We start from the raw sequence: 23,389 nt of genomic DNA on the forward strand, positions 1-23,389 counted from the left end.
GTTGTGCCATTTCTCTATTATTCTTATCAAGTGTCTGAATTATTGCCAAGGGGTGATATCTAACGTTCCATGTCCCACCCTGCCAATCTTCATACATCTGAACAAACTGACAGAGAACACTGCAGAGAATGCACTTCCCAATTCCTCACTTTAGAGTGATGCACAGGCTCTGGGATGATATACTTTTTTTGAGTAATAAATCCATAAATCATAATTCTTAGCTCAACAGGAATTAATTCTTGGCCTTCACATAGGTAGTTCATTGACTTTATTATCATCTTCCTACATATTTTAGCATGTAAACGTTACTACAAAATGGATAAAAGTCACATGTGGCAAACCAGAAAGTATACAAACAACATTTTCATTGGGATTGTGGCCACTAACATTAGACACAGTTACACATCACGTATTATCATTATTATTTTTCTGGCATATAAACAAGTTATCTACTCTTTGTCCCTACAACTCAAGAACAATTAATAAGAGGTATAAACATATAACAGATCAGTTTCTTCAATACAAAGCACTACACAAATGTCAAATACATATAAAGTTTGCTTGTAAATATTTATCCATTTAATATTTTAGAGCTAAAAATATATTTCAAAGGCATCTTTATATATTAATTAAATCCATCTTGGGCTGTTGGGATTGACTGAGCTACCTTTCTCGTTTCTACAGCCACCCTCTTCTAGCCAATCTTGCAGATTTACATTCCTGGAAGAGGCTGATGTGGCGCAGCTGAGACTTGAAATCATATTACAGTCTATAAAAATATATATATATTTTATTTCCCTTTCTGAAGGCCTGCACTGCCAGCCCTCATATTCTACTTCTACCCCGCTGTAGCTAGAACTTCAATACATACAGATACAGAGTACACATGCCACATTCTCCTAGACACAATTATTATTCTAAGTAGCAATGCAATGAAAAGGCAGTATGTAAATAATGCATGTAATTTCCACTTATTATTATATGGCACAGTCTGTTTAAGGTTAGAAATGCTTTCAGTGTGTTTCCTTTATTATATTTTTCTGCAACCAAACTATTGTTTTTAACAGAAGTCTCCAGTTCAAGAATGCATCCTTGCTCAGAAACGTACATGCCCGAGACCAGCAAGCTTGGAATACTATATTTCAGTTGCATGGAGAGCAGCTGTTTTGTATGGCTCTGGAAGTGGAATTTTGGAAAACTGCATGGAAGGAGTGGGATGACTAAAAAGCTAACATTTTCTACCCTTCTGGGCAGATTCTTTTTAATTCAAAGGAAACAAGTGAACAATTTGTTTCTTCTGTTCTGCATTTTACCAGTTCCTCAATAGGCATGATTTTTGAAGACCCTGTTCTTACATTTTCACAAGATCGCTTAATTTTGCCTCCTAAATGTCTGAGAAGTTACCAAGGCACAAATGCACTTGCATAAGTAGAATCCTTAAGAGAGGAACTTCATCAGCGCTCCACTTAGGCTGGAATTCTGCTGCTCATGCCATACAACTGCTCTATCAGCTGCACAATCTGTTTATTGGGGCAGTGCAGAACCTAGTTCAGCAATGTGCTTCTTCAACATTCAAAGTCAGGCTGCCTTATGAAGAACTGTATGGTTCAAAGAGAGACTGGATCAGGGGATAAAGTATGTAATTAGGGTCCCTTTGGAGAGGGAAAATATATATCCATGTACACAGCCAGTAGAATATGCATGTCCTACCATATTTAAGGTCCAAGACCCAAAGGGCAGGGGGACTACTGAGAAAATGGGGCGGCTGTCAGGATTCTCTGAATTGGTGGTTGTTGCTGGCTCTAATACTCTCTCTTCACTGGAGGGTCCTAGCTCTCCCAAGCAGAGATATTTCTACAAGCAGCCTGAAGATGGAATAAATAATCCATTTACACAACCCAATCCTTTAAGTCCAGCAGCATCAATACACCTCCTCACCAACTATTCTGGCACAGAATACAAAGCAAAGGCATTTGATGTAGTATCAAGCTCAGATTAGTCACCTATCCAGGCATGACAAGCTATGAGCCCTGGATTCCTGTTGGGATAAAGGGACCTGACATCTTTTTTTCAGTCAACAAATTAGTAACTCTCACAAGCAGAGGAAGAGTCAAATCCTGTTACCTAAGGTGTATGGCAAACAATGAAGTCCCATCTCACATTTGACAGTAAGAGTTAACATCTAGTTTTTCAGTAAGACCTCTCAGCGTTTCTTTCTGGCAGGCAAACAGGTGATCATTTCACTGCGTAGTCTACCAGACATTTTACCTGTAGATGTGCATTAAGATCCTCCTCATCTCCTGACTGCATGATAGAGATGACCACACTGCGTTGAAGCAAAAGTGCTCATTAAAGGGTAGTTTGGCCATCTGCATGGACCCTCTCATTCTGTGCTTCCAGTGGCTTTACCTTGCTTCCCCCTTGGATATACTGTCTGTGGGCCCTGCCCCTGAACCAACAATGGTTCACATTTTAAAATATGGGATGGAAACTTAATAAAAGGCCACCTGATTCAGCAACACTATCAAACTATTCATGTTCTGATTAATTATGAAGTGGCTAAACATATCCAAAACAGAATCTAACAATAGTTATGCACAGTGTTATTAAACATATATAGCTTTATTACAATCTTTCTTGCCACATATTGTAAATTGAGACTAGTACAATCACTGCAACAGTACCAGACAGACAATGAATTAACACCATCCAATCAAGATACGTATAAGGTTACTCTTAACAAGGCAGTATCTTTAGCTAGAAATCTTGGTCCTCTTAATTCTTTTTTAAAATATTGCGCTGATCACAGATCTCTTGCATACTGAATGCAATTTGGCAAATAAACATCTAAAACATAGCAAATTTTAATACATATGCTTCTTAAAAGCACATTTAAAAGTAAGATTTCACAAATGACAGTTTCTATTTACTTTTCTAAATGTCGTTAGGTGCAAGGAAGTCAAAGTATTATGGGTACATAAAAGCTAGATTTAAGCTTGTGAGATACTTCATTTTACATGAGTTTTGGTCCTGCTGAGGGATTAATTAAAAGTTATGTGCAAATGCATGTAACAGATTCCTGATGCCGTACATTTTAAAGAACAGATTTGGAAGAGGAAGGCTTTAAGTGAAGTAGTGGAGGGAGTGCTTAACCCCTTCCCCTGCCCATCATTTTTATGCTCAAAACCATTGCCTCACAAAGCCATTTGTCTTTTTTGGGAAAAAAGAAAGCTTCAGAGTTCGATCACATGTACTTGCACATAAGATCTTGTTAGCCCCTATGCTTCACAAAGAACTGAAACCACAATAAGAAAAATAGCTGCACGGGTACATTGAGAAATCTTTACAAAAAGTGGAATTAAACACAAATTAGCAACAGTAGATGATAACACCAGCTTTCCATTTGAAGACAATCATAAAAACAGCTGCAGTATTTACTTAACTTGTGCCTCTGGGACTATTAGAGACACATGATGATTTGCTTTAAGCGCATCTTCTGTACTTTCAGTCTGATTCTCTGGGCGAGCTAGTCCCGGTCTACCCTATATATGGGGGTTGGTGGAAGGAAGAATTCCAGATCCTTTCAAAAAAAAGCAGCTTAAGTGGTTATGGTGGAGAGAACTAGCTTGATTCGAGTTTCACCAGGCAGGGGTGGTGAACTTGGTGCTCTCCATATGTTTAGCACTTTTGCTCCCATTCACTCCAGCCAGCATGGCCAATGATCAGGGTAATGGGAATTGCGGTTCAACATCTGAAGGGTACCATGTTGGCCACCTCTGACCTATGGCTATAGAAAGACTTCGCCTCTCTCCAGATCTATCTCATTGCTCTAGAGAAAGACAATGGCCAAAGGGATCTGATCTGACTTTATCAGCTTTTTCTCTTTCTCTCTCGATAACTTATCCGCTGCAGAAGCTGATACACTGGTGCAAAGGATGGGGTCTCACATCTGCAGGGATTGTATTGGCTGACACCCTATTGAGGGAAAGGCTCAGGTGGCATCAGTAAGGGCGCCAGCTGATAGGTTCACGCACTGCAGTTCTTTCTGGAGGGTAAGGCTCCCTATGGGTGGATCTGTAAATAGGACATGACCCTTACGAGATGCTCACTCCTTTAAAATAAATGTTCCAAAGTATAAAAGGGTGAAGTAGAATATTTAATAGCTGTTCCATCTGCATCTAATTCCAAAAAAATCATTGGAAACCTTGGGTGTCTGTTACAGCTAAACGAAAAGAAAAATATAAGAAAATTGATCTGACATGGTTTTTGCTAGGTTTATGCGGAGTATTGCTTACATTTTTTCAAGGGCTGGGAAATGATGACATGACAAGAAATAAATGCTGCCCAAACCATATTAAAGAGAAATGTCTCCAGAAACTGCAGCAATTAAAAATAGCCTGCAATAGCCTATTGGGATTTTTTAAAATGCTTTTTTTTAGTGATTCTCCTGATAAGCCTTAGAATACTGGAATCAGGTTCTAACACGTTAGCAGCATAAGACTTACTTAAAATAAGGGAGTGCTGTAAATTAATCTGGGTAGAATCAAGACCTAATATGAATAATATTTTCTCTAAAAATCTCACTAAAAATTTGTATTTTTACTTGTGCTTTTTTGATGTGCAATTTGTCCTGCTTATGCTAGAAATTAAGTTGAAAATTGGGAGGCATAAAGAGTTTCCCTTTCTCTGGATTCCTGGCTAAAATCACAGTTCATATTGGCTTGTCCAGTGTTCTATGGGGAAAGTATTTGGGAAAGTTTCATATATGAAAATCCCACATTAAATCAAAATTCACCTCAACAATAGTAGTAGTATTTTTAAAAAGCATACCTAATGAAACTACTTATCCTCATTTATCTATGGAAATCAAGTGGTGCAGTTTTAATGAATGTCTAATAGCCCCAATACATTGAAAAGGGACAAAGACAGTATTATGTGGATTTTGTAGGATCTTAATTAACTCACATACCAGGAAGGCTCAACTTACAGCAGATCTATATAGCAATGCGTAGTTTTCAAGATTCTTTATGTCTTGTATGAAAAAAGTGTATGAAAATTTTATTGCTATAAATTTATTGATGTTTTACCAGTAACAAACCCACCAAGCACAGAGAAGGCCAGGACTGATCATGACTGTTAATTTGCAAGCTTCCTTAAGCTGCTGGAGATGTTAACATGGAATGTTGTACCCAAAAAGAAACTTTAATCCTTTGAGTGTTCTGTGATCAGATGGGGTTAATGGTTAAAATGTATTTGTGCTTTAGAAGTTGTCTCTCCACGCAGCTATGTTTTGCTCAACAACTATATCCCTCCAACCTGAAAATTGTGTTGAATGTTGTTATCAATACAGGGCAGTGTATATTGTTGTATGAGAATAGGAAAATGATTACTGGTTTGCAGCTGTTAATCTAAGAGCCTACTTTGGCTCTGTCAGCATGAGAAAGGGCAAGAATCTCATGCAATTAAAACAACACTTTTTTAATTTATAAAAGGCAATTTCACAACAGTGGTGACTAAAAGGAGTAACAGTAAAATCCAGTAATTAGTTACATGGAATTTCCCTTCAGATTTGCTAAAAGTAAGGAAAAGTGTTGGGGACTGAGCCCTGAAACTAACTGTCAACACTGTGAAAAAGCAAAACCTCAGCTTGATGTAAGGCTTAGACATACATCAAGCATTGTTGGTTCTGCTATAGAAACCCAGGTATTATTTCCCATGGCAGCCAGTCCATTCAGGGCATATTTGGATGTTGAGCAGAAGGAGAGGGAAGACAGTATAGGAAACTCTTGTGTTTTGCATTTTCATGCTTTCTGAAATGGGTACTCTTCCAAGGTGAGATGAGCCACTCATGCTCTTTCTCATCTCACTTCTGTATAATATATGAAGCACCCTCAGTTATTGGATGAATGAGTGAGTGAGTGAGTGAGTGAAGGAATGAATGAATGGTGCCATTCCAAAGCTTCCTATATAACTGTTTTGTGGTAAAAGAAGCAAGCACAGCTTCAAAAACTAGTAGAGACCAGGAAAAAATATATGAGGAAAGGACTCCAAGGATGTGATGCAGTAGTTCCAAAAGATCTCTTAGGGATACTTAGGGTGCTATGAATATATAATGGAAGGCTGTGGCTGGAATTTGTAGGGAATGCTGGGTCAATATATGTTCTGGAAAATAGCAATTCCTAATTTAATTCATACTTTGAAGTCTGCAGGCAATGTGTATACAATGTAAAGCTTTTGTAAACTTCAGCTCATGTGTGCGTAATGTTTGGCCTCTGAGATGTTGCTGAACTACAACTCCCATTATTCCTGACCTTTGGTCATGCCTGCTAGGGTTGATGGGAGATGCAGTTCAGTAACGTCTGGAGAGCTAAAGGTTCCCCACTCATACTTTAGCTGGTCTGATGAGTTTCACCACCTTCCTGTGACTATGCCCCCATGTTGCTGTCGTGCTCATCTGAGGCTGGCGGGGAAAGCTTTTATTGAGAAAAACCTTGGCAGGCCATACATTGTCCTATCCCTGATACCGGGAAGGGTGGGGAACTTGTGTGGCACTGGGGACCACAGTGGAAATAAGTTATCAACAAGCTTACATCTACAACCACAATGATTAGACAAATGGGTATTTTAAATGAATGAAAAAGCTGAAATGTTTCAATTGCAGCCCCTCATTTTTAGAATGTTGTCCCCATCAAGGCCTACCCTGAACCAACATAAATATTGTTTTGGCACCAGGCATATGACTGTTAATGTAACAGTCTTATGTACAGCTAGATATTTAAATTGGTTTGCTTAGTGACAATTATGAACATGTTTCTTTGGGGGCGCTACGGTAGTGGGGGAAAGGCTGGTGTTGCTTTTTGAATTGTATTGAATAATTTGTTGGTTGCTGTTACCCCTGTTTTTAGTTCTTGTATATTTCTATATTGTTTGTATGTTATATTGTAGATCAACTCAGGACCATTTTTAGTAGAAGGCATCTAAGAAATTTAAAACATTGCAATAAAGTAATTGAAAGCTGATTTTTAACAACAGCAAACAACAGTTTGCACAATGGAGCTTTAAGACTCAAGCAGCACTCCTGTTAATGGCAGCACTTTTGCAGAAATCCTGTTTTCCAGAGAGATCCAGAGAAAAGGATGTTCTAATAAAAATTAGGAGGAAAGTACCCTGGTCATTTGCAAGGAAAGAGGAAGTAACACTGCAACAAGTGTTTTACAAAGTGCCATGGATTGCTTCAATACCCTGTTTTATCTCAAGAAAATAACAAGAAATAAAACAAAGAGTACAAATGTCAATTTATCCATAATTCTTCTGGGGGCGGGGAACAGAGAGACAGAGAGAAGAGAAACAGGAAAACAGGTTTAAAATTCTAAGTTGAATTAATATGCTTAGTCCTGGCACTATTAAATCAACAACTAAGAGGAACTGAAATTGTTTTAATAACTTTAAGAGATTATTGCATGTAACAGAATCTAGCACTCTGTGTTGATTCCCAAGGTATTCAGACATGCTCACTGGAGCATCCAGACCGTCATTTATTTTTTCAAGTTAAAATTTAACAATAACTCCTGTAAAATTCCTGAAGGTTTGGGCGTTGCATTGATAAATAATATGGGTAAAATGCCTCCCAAACGTCTACGGTGCAACCTATATTCATTTCTATCAGGCTTGCATGAGATTCCTGCCTAAGTGTCATTGAAAGGCATGGAGGTTGTACAACAGCAGTGGTTGGTGTGTAGTGCCTTTGGTGGATGTGTATGTCCGGAGAAACCTATTGATTATACAGTCTTTTTTTTATCATCCATCCCAGAAGCAGGAGCACGCTAACCAGTGGTCATAAACAGTGAATTGGTCTCAACAAACAACAAAGACTTTCACTCCCCTCCTAGCCATTACAAGATGAAATGGGATATTCAGGTTTCATAAGAAGTACTTATTAAGGAAACTTGCATCTTGTGAGTCTTTTGATAAAACTGTGTCAAGTGTATTCTATCAGAGGTAGAACCACCATTGTCTTTTACTCATCTGTATTTTTTGTGGAGAGAAAGAAGGGGGAAAGAAAACAAAACAAAACAAAAAAACCTGACGACTTTTGGTTGCTTAATATTAAAGGGTTAGCACCTCTGGATAGTGGAGTCTTGCAATTTTTCACAGACCAGACATGGGAGCTGTTCTCAACAACACATTCTTATACTTCCAAGGGCTGTACAGACAGAGAACCTAAAAGCTAACCATCTGCAGACCCCTCTCCACACTTGGCCTGAATCTCTCTCTACTTTTTGAGGTACTGAACATTGAAGCAGGCTGCCAAACCACTGCATTTAAGGGGAGAGGTAACCTGCTCAATTGGCACAAGATGCTTTCCCACAGTTTATACACTCCAGACAATCATTCCACTAACAAATGCATTCTGAAAGTCTTTGGCAAGGCAAGAAACCTTGTGCTCCCAAACCCAGGGTTCCTAACAAGACTGAATTGATCTGACAGCCATCTTCATACCTGGGAGGGAGTTGCAATATACACCTAGCTTTTTTCATTCTTCTTAATTCGAGCAAGGCCAGCACATGTGCTTGGTAGTGGATCTCATCTATGCTGGGCACTATTTCATGGAAGTCAGGTTTCTGTCACAGATCTAAGGCAAACATTACAATTTACAGGAAAGAAAATGAGGACATCAATACATTGTGCGTTGTTAGGAGATATACAACCTTTATAACACAGTAGCTTTTATTATTATCTCTGGGTTTTCTATGTCCTTTTTGCTTTGGACCATCCGCAGTTCCAGCTGGGCTGAATTGGGTTTGTTTCCTTCTCCAGCTTGGGCTTAAAAACAAAAGCAACAAAGAGACTGAAATGCCACAGGTGTTTAATTTTAACAAAAGCAGCCCAGAAGAAAAACTTGTCCCTCCCAGCCCTTCACTCCTTCCCAAATCAATATGCTTGAATCTCACCCCCAAATCAAAACAATTTTTTTTTCTTTTTCTTTCCAGTAGCACCTTAAAGACCAACTAAGTTAGTTCTTGGTATGAGCTTTCGTGTGCATGCACACTTCTTCAGATGCCACTTCTGAAGAAGTGTGCATGCACACGAAAGCTCATACCAAGAACTAACTTAGTTGGTCTTTAAGGTGCTACTGGAAAGAAAAAGAAAAATTTTTTTTTTTTGTTTTGACTATGGCAGACCAACACGGCTACCTATCTGTAACTGGAACCCCCAAATCAATATGCTTGAATCTCAGCTCTACTGCAATTCAGGATGCAACAAGAGCACTGCAAGATCAGACCAAAGGTCCATCTCATGCAGCCCTTTGTTCTCCTCATTGACCAGCCAGATGCCTTTGGGAAGCCCACAAGCAATAAAACAACATGCCCCCATTCTTTCTTTGCCAGCAGAATACGGCCTCTGAACACAAAGTACAACTTAGCTGGTATTAAAAGTCGTCCAAGCCACCTTGGGCAGCACACTCCTTAATTTTTTGTTATCTTGAGGATGGAGAACCTGTGGCCCTTTAGATGCTGATAGCCTTCAACTCCCAACAGCCCCAGTCACAATGGATAAGGATCAAGGATTCTAGGAGTCGTGGACCAGGAGCACCAGGAGAGCTGCTGGATCAGGCCACTAGCACATCTAGTCTAGAATCTCTCAGTGGCTCCCCAGAAGCTCACAAGCAGGACCTGACAAACAGCACACTCTGCTGGGCCTCCCAGCAAATGGCATTTAGACGCATGCTGCCTTCAACAATGGAGGTAGAACACAACCATAATGGGTAGTAGCCACTGATAGCTTTATCCCCCATGAATTTGTCTAACCCTCTCTTAAAGTCATCTGACTTGGTGGCCATCACTATTTCACTGGATGACTCCCTGAGGGAAAAATACAGGGTTTCTATTTGCCGTCTCTAAGCCAATGTGGTGCCTTCCAGACGTACAACCCTCCATGATCCTTGACTCTTGGTGATGCTGGCTTGGGGTGATTGGAGTTGTAGTCAAACTATCTAGACGGTATTATGTTGGCCACAGCTGCTCTAAACCACACATAATTTTATTAGCATCTTTCATGCCCGCCCGCCCTCAGAATAGTTTTCCCAACCCCGAAGTGTAAATAAGGCCCTTCCTTTTGGTCATACACAATTACATTCAGCACAAATTGCATTAAAGCTGATTATAATAGAGCACAATTCAAAATATTAATTGATGTGCATGATCTGTGTAGCATTGTCTTACAGAGTGGAATTTGTTTTTATATATAATTTTTTTATTGAAACTTTACAACGTACAATGCAATAAACACCACCAAACTAATCTAAATAAAAATAAAGAAGAAAGGGAAAAGGAAAACAAAAAAGAAAGAAAACGAGAAAGAAAAGCAAAAAACAAAAAAAGAAAATAGAAGAGGAGAGAGAGAGAGAGAGAGAGAGAGAAAATAAAATACAGAGCTCTCTGTCATGGGTAGATTTTAACCCTTATCTCACACAAAAGGGGGTGGACCCTCCCAGCTCTCACCTGGGAGATTTACAGAGTGGAATTTGTAAGTATTGCTCCTTATTTGCCCCTTAATTTGTAAGCATTGAACCACTGCATGAAATTAAAGGAGTAATAGATGGTCAATTTAAAATCATGTTCATACCAAACTCAACTGAATTGTATATGGGCTGTACTACTTCGCTATGCCCCCTCCCTAATATGTATTTTCCAGTAATGGTAAATGAATGAATTCGGAAGCATGGTGTAAACAGGTTACCTTTTGCACACGTTATGGTTCTCTGCAAAACATGCTGCATGGCTGACACTGTCTTTTCACATGCCACCTGCAATTAGAAGGAACATATTTCAGTTTCATTGGCACTTTATTGACTCAGGCCAGTAGCACTACCGCTTTACTGACACTGAAGACAATTTGTTGGAGCCGTTTTCTTTGAAATATGTGCCCATGGGGAGAAACATCAAATTTAAATGCAATTTCACTAGGAATATGCAGGAGAAACTGAGTTGTAGGTAGCAGGCTTTATTTCTAAACAAAGCCTTTGGCACGTTATATTCTATTATTCCCCGAAATGAAAGCTTGAAGACAGAGTGGTATATAACACAATATAGATATTCTGGGCGTCAGCATTTAATACATAAAATATTTTAACATGGTTTTCCCTTGCTTTTTCAGAAATTTTGAGACAATACCTCAGAAAGCTATAGTTGCTCATGGTATGTGCAAACATATGATGCTGTTGCCTTATACCAAATCAATCTATCAGTTCATCTACAACCACTCCCACCTCAGTATTGCCTATTCTGACTTGTAGCAACCTTCCAAAGTGTCAAGCACCAGTATTTTCCAACCCTACTGCCCAAAAACCTTCAACGTGGAGAGTATTTTAACTTGTATGCACCTTTTTGTTTTATTTTGACACTTCATAGCCTCTGTTCAAGCTGATCTTGCAGGTTTCCATAGCCCTTACTCCACCTAGGAACTAGCACCCAGCAGCATAACCAGCACTGATGCAGTAGATAGGTGTATAATTTGACACTGGAAGTGCATGAAGCCAACACTATCACTTGCTCATTCCCATACCACTAACCTATGGTTTACTGATACATCTGAACAAGGGCATTCATCCTCTATTGCTTTATATGGCCTCGTTTCCTTATCCTGTCGTCTTCATTTACAAATTTACATACTAAGAATTTAAAGTAAAGAAATGAGAATATTTATTCTGTCATTGAGGCAGGAAGGAAAACTGGGGAAAGTGTCTGTCCATACTTTTAGATTGTCTGGATGCTTGTGGGTCCAGGCCAAGAGCATGGCAGCAAACAGGTCTCCCGTACCAACGAAGACAGCATCTACTTTAGGAGACTCCATTCGGATCCTCTGTGTCACTGTGGTCCCATCTTGTGAAGCTGTCAAGGAAGGCTCATATTTATATTCTTCCCAGTTTAATGTAATCAAACAGGAATCTGAGGTTAACTCCTAGGTGGGCAACATAGCAACCATGCGCCAAATACAAGTGTCTACAAGTGACTTCCCCTACATGTGAAGGAAGGCTCTGGCAAATTGAGCAGACAAGGCCAATTGTGGTCCTTTCCTTTGGACCACACCAGCTAGGCAAGAGTGGGGTCTTGTCATCCGAGCAGCCCATGTACTCCTTACACACTGCCCAGGCTTGCACCCCGGGGAGCTCACTTCAGTGCTGTTAATGCAGTGAGCTGACTTCACCCCCGGAGGCACACTCCATTGTCTCTCGAAATGGATGGATGCTGATGCCAACAGCAACAACAACAATAACAAGTGCCTGCAAAATGTATTAGTAATATCTCAAAAGAAAGGTAACTTTGATTTATTTTTACATGTATCTGCATTTATATATGAAACTTAATTTTCAATAAATGTTCTCCTTTATTGTGGTGTGTATTTTTAATGTGTATGCATATGACAAAGCAGGGCTTTCTCACTTAAACAAATAAATCAACTTACTTTTCCTGTGGCTTCCTAATGCTATCAGGTAATCATCTCCTGAAGGTGCCTGGAGGTCTGAGCTGGTGATTACAACAGTCTCGGGTCCCATATTGTGGAGCATATCCATTACCTTTCCATGGACCAAAATATTAAACAGTTAATTCTCATTGAAGAATAATGACAAATAGTTAAAAGTCCCAGCATTTCTCTAAAAGGCAGGCACTAATGTAAAATACAAACTTACAAGTATGTTATATTTAACATTTAAAAAGTTTGTATTAGTGAGAGCCACTATTTTTAATACCCTCCACCTCACGAAAAGCCAAGCTGCTCCAGTAATGCTGCTTTTGACAATTTGGGCTCTTACAGTGCAATTCTATACATGTCTGCTTAGAACAGGGGCTGTCAACCTGGTCCCTAACGCCCACTAGTGGGCATTTCAGGATTCTAGGTGGGTGGTAGGGGGTTCTACAGCACAAGCTGAATCCTCCTTCCATCGAGCACTGGAGAGCAGTAAAGAAATTTTACCATCAAGAAAGATGCAATAGTGGGCGGTAGGTATAAAAAGGTTGACTACCCCTGGCTTAGAAGCAAGTCCCCTTGCTTTCAATAAGTCTTATTCCCAGTTAAGTTGGTATAAGATTGCTGCCTTGGAAATAACTCTTCTTCACACAGTCCATTTTTGTTTCTAACAAAAAGAAAGGAAAGCAGTCTTCTTTCTCTAGGATAACAAAGTAGGATATCTGCATGGAAAACAAGAAGGCCTGGGCTTGGTATCCTGTTTGTGCCAAGAGACACAGGGCTGTTGCACAGTGACTACATGTGGGTATACTGCATGTATCAGGTGTGCTCTCTTTCCTCCCAGAGCCATATTTACCGTGCTAAGATGGGACCAAACAAAATATTTATCAGAACCTTCACAAAACTAAAATTCCCAGGGTTATTTTGGGGAAACCACTGTAATTAAACTAGTCTAAACTTGGCTTTGATTTACTGCATAGGTGGTTCTCAGCTCATAACTTTGCGGTTGTGGAAACAAAGGCCAAGGTTGTACATGATGTATTGCATGCCAGTGTGCCCCTGAGGGTAGTAGCTGGGGCTCACTTTATGAGAATATTTCTAATGCCTGATTCAGCCAGCTCTTTGTTCCAAAACAAGTGTTCAGATAATTAAAAAAACACCTGTGTTAACTTGAGTGTTGCAGTATAATTGAGATGGGATTGTGTTTTAATGAGATGGCATTGTAACCACATTGTTTTATGCCTGGCTGAAACTTTATTATGTTTAAAGAGATATTTTTTCCCTTTCAGAATGGGACTGAGCAAGCAGACAGACTGATAGAAAATTCTTCAGTAAAGATTTTGGAATGTGACTAGAAAATCTATAGACCTAAAGTTAGCATCTTATTAACTTGTCAGGCAGTCCAGAGACTACTTAACTTGGGCTTGCTTCCATTAATGAGACTGAAAATGGCAAACAAAGCATTATAATTAGCAATGAAAGACAGGAGGGGTATTCCCTGGTGACTCCAGAAGCATTAAAAAAAAAAAGGAGAATAAGGATAAAAATAGCCATAATAGTCGGGAGATGCTTTCTGATGCAGGGAAAAGTGTAATCTGTGGGCTGACATTCAATTGGCTTTGCTGGGAGAAAAACTGCAAAGATCAGGGGCCTGTTTATTCTTGGCATGAGGATATTTGTCTAGACAGAACCTAATTAGCGAAACTTAACATCAGAGGACTTTACTTACAGGAATCAATAGCATTCAGTAGATTGCTGGAATATCTACGCTTCAGTACCCAATTATCCCATTTAAAGACAGGGTGTGTTTACCAGAAATTTAAGACTACAATCAAGTGGTAAATTATATCTATAGGACTTCCATAGCTATATCAGTGCAGAACTGTGTAATGAAAACACATTCGTGAGCATAACTATCAGCACAGTTGTTCCCAAACGTTTCCCCCCTCCACAGACCACTTGAAAATTGCCAAGGCTTTTGGAGGATCACTCATGGGTTGTTGTTTTTTCTGCTTCTTGTAGCAGTTGTAATGTGCTGTGCTACAGATGCTGTATGATTTTTGATTACATCTCTATTGCTTCTTTTATTTCTTATATATTGCGTGTTATGTGAATTCCATAAACTTCAAATTGCAATACAATACAAGAAATAAAAGCATAAAAAAAAACAACAATTAAAAATCAATATGAATATTTACTGTGTGGGATGTACCACCTGCCTTCTTCAACCACAAATCCACACATATGCTGCAGACCAGTTTGCAAAACAACAACAAACCTATGGTTACGTGAAACATATTCAATAAACACACAAGACATAACCGGCTGTACTTTTGAATAAATAAGGTATACTATTCATTGTATCAAATGTAGATTTCAACAGAAGTAGCTCATAAAGTTCAACGGAAAAAGCAGAAGACCCAGTGGATCAGTTCATTCTGTAATCAGTTCATGCATAAGGTCCATATGTGTACAGTGGTACCTTGGGTTACATACGCTTCAGGTTAAATACGCTTCAGGCTACAGACTCTGCTAACCCGGAAATAGTACTTCGGGTTAAGAACTTTGCTTCAGGATAGGAACAGAAATTGTGCTCCGGCAGTGCAGCAGGAGGCTCCATTAGCTAAAGTGGTGCTTCAGGTTAAGAACAGTTTCAGGTTAAGAACAGACCTCCAGAACGAATTAAGTACTTAGCCCGAGGTATCACTGTATAAGTGTCTGTTCCACCTGTCTGTTCTTGAAGTTCAACAATCCACATAAAAGATTGTTACAGTTCCACAGAATCCTGTCACAGAGTCTAAGACAAGGATTTCTGGAATATTAGGCTTGTTTCGCCGTCCTGAATGCATGAACTGATTACAGAATGAACTGATCCACTGGGTCTTCTGCTTTTTCCATTGAACTTTATGAGCTACTTCTGTTGAAATCTACATTTGATACAATGAATAGTATACCTTATTTATTCAAAAGTACAGCCGGTTACGTCTTGTGTGTTAATTGCAGACCACCGTTTAGCAACCCTTGATCTAACACATAATTATCACAGCAGTAACAATTACTACACTCTAACAATAGTTCTATCTCAAAACACAATTATTCCGATTTATCTTTTTATACAGCACACTTTTTAAATGTGCAGAGATACTCCACAATTGCCACTTTAGTTTAGCATCACAGTTTTCTGTGCCCGTTAACTGAATCTGCCCAGCCTGGATGCCAGCCTGGCTCTTTCTTCTGTCATCAAGAATCAAAGCCTAAAGGAACAGCTCGCCATGCATCCATAGTACACTGACAAAACTATCTTCTCTTCTCTTATTAACAATAGGGGGGAACTACCAAGAGCAAGAACTCAGGGCTCCTTTCATACCACTTATTGAATGCCGCATGAGACCCTGGTTTGCTGACAATAGAAGCTGTTCAGCTTATTATTTTTCTTGTGGCTGATGGTTAAATTAAAGGGGGCTTCTTTGTGGGTTGCCATGAATTTGTTTTGGATGTAAAGTAGTGCCAGGAGTTAAGATGTGGAATCAGGAGACTTGAACAAAGACATAATTGCACTAAAAGATCTTCTTAGGGCAGTGTCTTAATCAACCTTATGGTAAAGTCAGGATTGCCATATTTCAAAAAGTGGAAACCCAGACAATTTACGAAAATTCAGTCCGGATGCCATTTTCAATGGGCAAATCCCAGATATGTCCAGGAAATTACGGACGTATGGCAGCCCTAGGTAAAGTGGAATATGCTTATACTCATTTCCTACTATTGTTGTCACAGCACCAGCATGTAAGCACCAGGGGGCAGTACTGCAAAGTAAAGCAATGCTGAAAGTCAGTTTTGAATTGCAAGTGTTGTTTTCTCCAGTGTTGAGTTCATTTCTCTGTGATTTTTTCAAAACCAAAAAAAAGTTGCTCTATGTGCAGAATAAAGCACTGAATCATTAACATTTTTACAACGACATAGTTAATCCTAAACACTGTGGCTTTAAGTATGGCTGAGTCCCAGTTGATACTTTAAAACAGTTGTGGGCAACCTGCAACCCTTGGGCCCAGTTTCAAAAACCATCTGCAAGTGATGAGGTTAACTCTTGGGCATAGTGTGGCATAGTTTGCTTCTTTCTCGGTCATTTTGCAGCTGCCTTTTGCTGAGCTAAACCATAGTCTGGCTTAGTGTGTCATCTGAACTTGGACTTGTGGCTTATTTCTCCTGGACAAACCACAAGTTGCAAGCCATAGGCCAAACTTCGGTTACCCACTTGTGGTTTGTTTGGAGAGAGCTAAACTACGAGCCTGGATTCAGACAACATGCTAAGCCAAACCACAGCTTAGCTCAGCAAAGTGCATCATCATCATGACCAGGAAGGAGCAAAGCAGCTCCAATCTGCTCTCCAGGAGTGCACAAATTTGCTTTCTTGCACTAAGCCATGGCTTTGCTTAACGTGGTTTGTGAATGGGGGCAGAGAAAAGAGGTGGTCTTGCCCACTTTTGGCTCTGGTCCCACCTACACTTGTCATGTAGCCACCCCACAAATTACCCCCAAATACAAAAAAGTTGCCCACTTCTGTTTTTAAAGTTCTTACGTGCTACTAACCTGTGGTAAATGCATGGAAGCAGACCGACTGCACTAAGCGTACGAATGTCTACAAGCAGTCACAACAACCCTTTTTCAAGCAGTCACAATCACACAGCAATGGTAAAGGCTACAACAACTGTCACATGGAGGCACCACTCCATACACTTGACATCTCTGTGTGATTTCTACAAGTCTACCAACAGCACCATATTCGACCCACAAGCTGGAGGCGTTAACATGGAGGCGTTAAAATGTTTTCACTGGGGCAGTTAGAAATCTAAGAGTTCAAGAACACCTACCTCTATAGCCTCTTTTTCAGTGTGTATCTTCCTCCCAGTAAGTAACCTACAAAGCAGGAAATAACAGCCCAGTGTCCTTTTAAAACAAGTATCTTTTGCTAATTAAGATTTTAGCAATAAAATCTATAGTGCACTTTACTGGGGAATATCATCCTCCAACTTTAAATGAGATAAAACTAATAAACGCCACATTGCACAAAGATTCAAACAGTTTCCCATCAAACTGGTCCTCAAAAACAAGAGACATGGTATAACAAGCCCCTATGTTGTATCCTTTGTCTCCGTCATAGTATTACGGAAGCTCAAGAGTCTAGCAAGTAGGGAACTTTTAAGGAAGGTTCTAACAACCTTCTGAGCTACTATAAAACCCAAAGTATAATTCTGGCCTCTTTCTTCACCGGCTGAGGCTCATTCTTTAACCTATTTCTCATTCTTTAATCTATTTCTGTGTCATGTTTTATATAGTTCTGTGAATTTATGGGCTGCCTTGGTTTAACAGATAGAGAAAAGTTTGCATAGAGTTCCCTTTTGCACTGTTATCATAACATATTGCATTTAATTTATTTCAGGTATTTTAGCTGCTTTTTCTGACACAGGGGTACTCGAAGGAGAGTTCAAGGCAAGAAGGTATAATTAATAATTCAAATTTATAACAAAAGTTATAAATTTATATTTCTAAAAGTCTTCTTACTATCTTTGGCAAAGGCCTTCTAATCAAAAGGCTCTGAATGTTGTCTTACTAAGGTGTTATTCAGTGTGATAAATGTATAAGTTTGCCTTCACACTAACAAATACAAGAAGTTAATCTATGTTGCTCATCAACCCTTGGCATCTTCTAATCCTCTCAGCTAACAGACACTGTAAAATAATAGACTCAAACAGCATATGTACTCCATGTTGTTTAAACAATCCCCGCCAAACTAATTTAGCAAACTTACCAAAATTTAGATTTGTGAGCACGTGATTTTATATATGGCAAGAAATGTCAAGAATGCATTTAATATTAATTTTAATTAATTACAAAATGCAACTTTTCATTTTAATCAGGAAAATAATGAAAACAATTTATTTCTACATCTTTAAAAATATATGAGAAAAACAATACTTACTCAGCCTCAAACTGATTAGGTGTTATTATATCTGCTACAGGCACAACCTTGTCCTTATAAACTGGAAGAAGATCCTTTGGAACATACTGTAAAGAATAAGAAAAATGATATTGGCTTTGGAAAGCTTAAGCAGATTCTTCATTATTCACAGTTTATTCTAACAAAGTTCAAATCCTCCAAAAACAAATCCATGAATGAGCAGTTATTTTCTCAGCTCAATCCAGAAATTGATAAGCACACTGGTAGGAAGAGATTCACAACTATTACTGCACTTGAAGATTTCATATGAGGGAGTGCTCAAAATTTGCTACATGCTGGCATCTACATAAAAATACCGACAATCCCCAGAGGAATACTGTGAATGCCCCAATGTGTGTGTATATGTGTGTCAACATTTGCACGAGTGTCAATAGCAGGCATAGGCAAACTCAGCCCTCCAAATGTTTAGGGACTACAACTCCCATCACCCCTAGCTAACAGGACCAATGGTCAGGGATGATGGGAGTTGTAGTCCCAAAACATCTGGAGGGCCGAGTTTGCCTATGCCTGGTCAATAGTAACAAAATTCTACACACAGTTCCAGCAAATTCTGCTATTCTGCTGCAGCAGAAAGAAAGGCTGCTGTGGCGTGGGGGAGGGGGGCGCGGAATCACCTATTTTTTTTAGACAAGCTGCTTTCTGTAAATGGCTTTCCATACAGAGTAGCCACCATGCAGTTGCACTTCAAGCAGCCAGCACACCACACATTCCACACATGCAGACAGAGTTTTCGTTCCCTGTTATACTGGTCCAGTCTGTATCTATGTCCTGAAGAAATAGGGTTTCTTTTGGTATAACGTTATTCATTAAGATGGGCCAAGAGTGAGATGATTACCAACCATATAGCCTTCCCCACTCCACTTGTCACCCATCACAGGATCGCATACTGAAAGAGAAAGTTAAAATTGTTAATGCAGATGCAATAATGCCACCGTATAAGAACACATTTAAGTATGAAGAGCCAAAAGATCATAACCATGCCAGGCTCATTGAAAACCTCCATGGTAGTTACAATAAACTGTTTTGATCTTTGCTAAAACACACACACACACACAAAAAAAAACTTTGTACAGGATCCATAAAAGGATAGAAGGATTATAGACTGTGAATCTGTCACTCATACATAGAGGGACCAAATGGTCAGGCAGCAGCAACTTGAACAGGCCCTCTTAGAACAGTTTGAAAGCGATGTTAACCTATATTGATTCCAGCAAACAAAGTCTTGTCTCATAGCTCCAGGATATCAGGCAAGACTTAAACAGCTAATGTAACGAAAGTTATTCAGTGACCTTTGAATCTGAATTCTCTCTAGCGAATGCTCCAGCACTCAGTTGCCTCTTTGAAATCAGAGCAGCTAAGTCAAGGCTGCAAGTTCCACTATAACATCAGAGGAGATCAGTCTCTTGTTGCCAGACAAAACACCCATGAGCTGTGAACTTGCTAATGCCCTTTTATTGTCACTACAGCACTGCTAAGAGATTTCTCTGGTGTCCCAGCTGGTGACATCAAAACTAATTTACTCACAATAAATATCATGATCTATTTTTTATATACTATCAATGCCATAACCACTTTTGCCTTCCCTGAGCCTTTAGAGTTATGTTCAGGAGGGCCACCAGTATCTTCCATCTGTGAGATCTCCCTAACTACACAATGTAAAGTGAATAATTTGTATGTTAGAAACTTACCATATACCAAATTGGAGTTCTGTTGTTTTAGCTCTTGAACAATATCAACCACCATTGCAAGGAATGATTTGTCTCTTGTGTAGCCTTTGAAGGGATAAGAGGGGAAATTAAGATTATGTTGGGAAAGTATTTTCCACACCCAATTTCTGTTCAGTGGCAGAAGCTCTATGAATTGGCCTGTAGTTGTCACTTCTATAAACTGGGGTGTGTTTGCTATATTAGAGTTTATCTGCCTGGACATGTGGAAGGACTCTTAAGCCAATCTTTTTTCATAGGTCTAAGAGATCAATGCAAAACACAAACCCAGAAACCACTATAAGCTTCCAAGCAGTTTTTCTGCTAACAAAATCATTCTCTTTCCTTGAGGAAAGACAACCAAATTTTCTGTCCAGGATGCAGATTGGCTGTAGTGGTTTTTACTTTCTTCCATGTGTGACTCAGTCATCACAAATTGAAGTGCCGCAGGTCACATTTTGATCTTCATTTAGTTTTTCAGCTTTGCCGGTTCAAGTGCAGAGGATGGTAAATGTTATAAATGTATTCTTTATCAAGGGTAGAGCCCCTACTCTTGCAAACACACACACACACACACACACACACACACCAAATGGAACCCTCCCAACTTCTCCCCCCACAACCCCTACATAAACCAGAGTGAGCTGAAGGAAGTAATCACATAATGTAGAATTGGAATGGACCCCAAGGATCATCTAGTCCAATCCCCTGCAATGCAGGAATCACAGCTAAAAAAATCCCTGACAGATGACCGTTCAAGCTCTGCTCAAAACCTCCAAGGAAAGAGAGTGCACCACCTTTCACGATAGTCTGTTCCACAGTTGAACAGCTTTTAGTGCCAGAAAGTTCCTCCTAATGCTTAGTTGGAATCTCCTTTCTTGTAATATGAATCCATTGGTTTGAGTTCTACCCTCTGGAGAAGCAGAAAACAAGCTTCCTCCATCTTCAGATATTTGAAGATGGCTATCATATCTCCTCTCAGTCTTCTCTGCTCCAGGGTAAACATGTCCAACTCCCTCAACTGTCCCTCATATGGCTTAGCTTCCAGACCTTTTATTATCTCGGTCATCCTCTTCTGCACAAATTCCAGTCAGAACCTTACATTTTTCCTATTGAAATATATTTTGTTAGTTTTGACCAAGTTCTCCAATCTGCAAGCTGCAGCCACTCAGATCAAGCAAAGTGAATGGCACCTCAGAAACCCTGAATGAATACATAAATTTACTGTGTAAGATGGCCGTGAACAGAATAGATGGTTTGCTATTCTGCAAAACCAAATGAAGCAAGAACTCCCCAGCCCCCACCTCTGCTCTTCAATACTGTTGAGTTCTAGCGGGTAATTCAGATGAAATTCAGAGCAAACTTTGCCCTGCCTCTATAGGAGTGACCCTTATACATTTTACTCAAGAGTTATTCATTAGTTTAGAGAGATTACTTTAGTGAATAATTTACACGTCTGGTCATCATTCCTCAGAGAGTTGAGAAATATGGCCTAAGTTATATCCATGCCATACATTTAAAGCACTCTTACACCACTTCATGGAGAATCCTGAAAATTGTAGTTTGTTGAGGGTGCTGGGAATGGTAGCTCTGTGAGGTCATCACCTTTAACATACCAGAGCTCCCAGAATTCTTTGCGGGGAGCTATGCCTGTTAAAAGTGGTGTAAATGTATGGTGTGGCAGTCACCTTAGTCTTAGGTCTAAACAAGACATAACAAGAGACACTAGGGAGACCTGAGACAAAATGTATTGTGAGGGACAAGGAGCAGCTGCTGTTCTGTATGTTTTCAAACAACATATAATACCCCAAAAAATGCAATATAATGTCACCACATGATGAAACTCCCCATTCTCATCCCCTACCAGCCAATGATGTGAGACGGTGGCAAGGAGAAGGCCCGTGTGATAACATCACATGCCGCTGTTTTAATAGGCATTATAAAGCAAAGAGCACAAAAACAGCAGCAACACCATATCTCTTATAACAATGACTTTAGTTCTTTGGTCACAATGTGTGATACTGAAAGTAGAGACCAAAGTCGCCACATGCAGTAGAACCTGCTAAAAAATTTTATTTAGCAAGCTTGCCTGAACATGTAAACAAAGTTGCATTTAAATTTTGATTATTTTATTTGTATATTGTTTACAGCTGCTTTATGCATGCTGCTTAGAGATTCTATGATTAAATAGTTTATATATTTGTCGATCTAAATAGATAAATAAATAAATAAATTGTATCGCTCTTAGATATTAGACTAGCAATCCAAATTGGGTTCATTGGAATGTGTCTGTGTAGGGTGCTGCGTCCTGGGCTAATATTTTCAGGAAAGTTTTATTGTTCTCTCTTCCCAAACAATAAACAGGGCCAAGACAATGAGCAAAAATAAAGATTAAAATTAGAGTTTTAACCTTTCTATCCAGCAAGCACAATGTATTAGTCAATGAACGTCTGAAATGTTATTTGTTTCACTGGTGCCATACTCTCTTTCATCAAAGCTTCTTTTTCCCACTTACACACAACTCCCTGAAAATATAGTTCCTCACAACTTATGCTTTCCTGAAAAGCTCTGAATATGGACACAGAGTAATACCTTAAAAATCAACTTTAAATGATATAGACTTTTCAGTCTCGAAATTACCTCAATTATTTCAAACTATACTTTGAAAAAAGCAACCCTGAGCCCAGATAGAAGCAGGTTAAGAAATAAAATAAAAATAAGCAATAGTGCAGGTAGAAAAATATTTTAGCTGGCCAGCTGTGGTTGGTAAAAGAAAGCAATTCTGTGAAGCTATTCTGTCATTTTGCACATTAAGATTTTCCTCAGGGGGAAAATTAAAAAGGTCTTCAAAACAAATGGAATCTGTTTATGCTGAAAATTCATTGCCACATCAGTGCAATCTCATTCACTTTGTTATTAAATATCTCCTTTACCTCCAAGAACTCCATGGAAACCAGAGCAGGGGGAAATAAACTGTCAGCTGTGCAATACCCTTCATGGCAGAGTAGCCTTTATGGGCGATAATTCTGGACCTGTATCATTAAATTTCCCCGTTATCCCCGGCTTTCAAACCACCTCCCTTCTTGAGGAAGTTATATAAATCAATATGGCAATCAATTTCATCTAGCAAGTTTATAACAAGCCTATTCACTGCAGTAAGGAATACAGAAAATGAAATTTAAAACATATGCACTGTATGCAT

The 23,389-nt window shown here is 39.3% G+C and overlaps 1 protein-coding gene across 1 annotated transcript in view; it reads right to left on the bottom strand.

Moving 5' to 3' along the window:
- Positions 1-251: 251 nt before the first annotated feature.
- PDXK (pyridoxal kinase) overlaps positions 252-23,389 on the bottom strand; it is a 50,174-nt gene continuing 27,036 nt past the window's right edge. The window contains exons 4-11 of the mRNA XM_083612589.1: positions 20,173-20,256; positions 19,324-19,370; positions 18,446-18,531; positions 17,337-17,382; positions 12,466-12,577; positions 11,755-11,891; positions 10,741-10,807; positions 252-8,823 (exon numbers count right to left, since the gene is read on the bottom strand). Of these exons, the coding sequence (XP_083468715.1) occupies positions 8,711-8,823; positions 10,741-10,807; positions 11,755-11,891; positions 12,466-12,577; positions 17,337-17,382; positions 18,446-18,531; positions 19,324-19,370; positions 20,173-20,256 (692 nt within the window). The 3' untranslated portion in view covers positions 252-8,710. The remainder of the gene's footprint in view (positions 8,824-10,740; positions 10,808-11,754; positions 11,892-12,465; positions 12,578-17,336; positions 17,383-18,445; positions 18,532-19,323; positions 19,371-20,172; positions 20,257-23,389) is intronic.

This window comes from Podarcis filfolensis (assembly GCF_964270895.1).
Source record: "Podarcis filfolensis genome assembly, chromosome: 4".
Lineage (NCBI taxonomy): Eukaryota > Metazoa > Chordata > Lepidosauria > Squamata > Lacertidae > Podarcis > Podarcis filfolensis.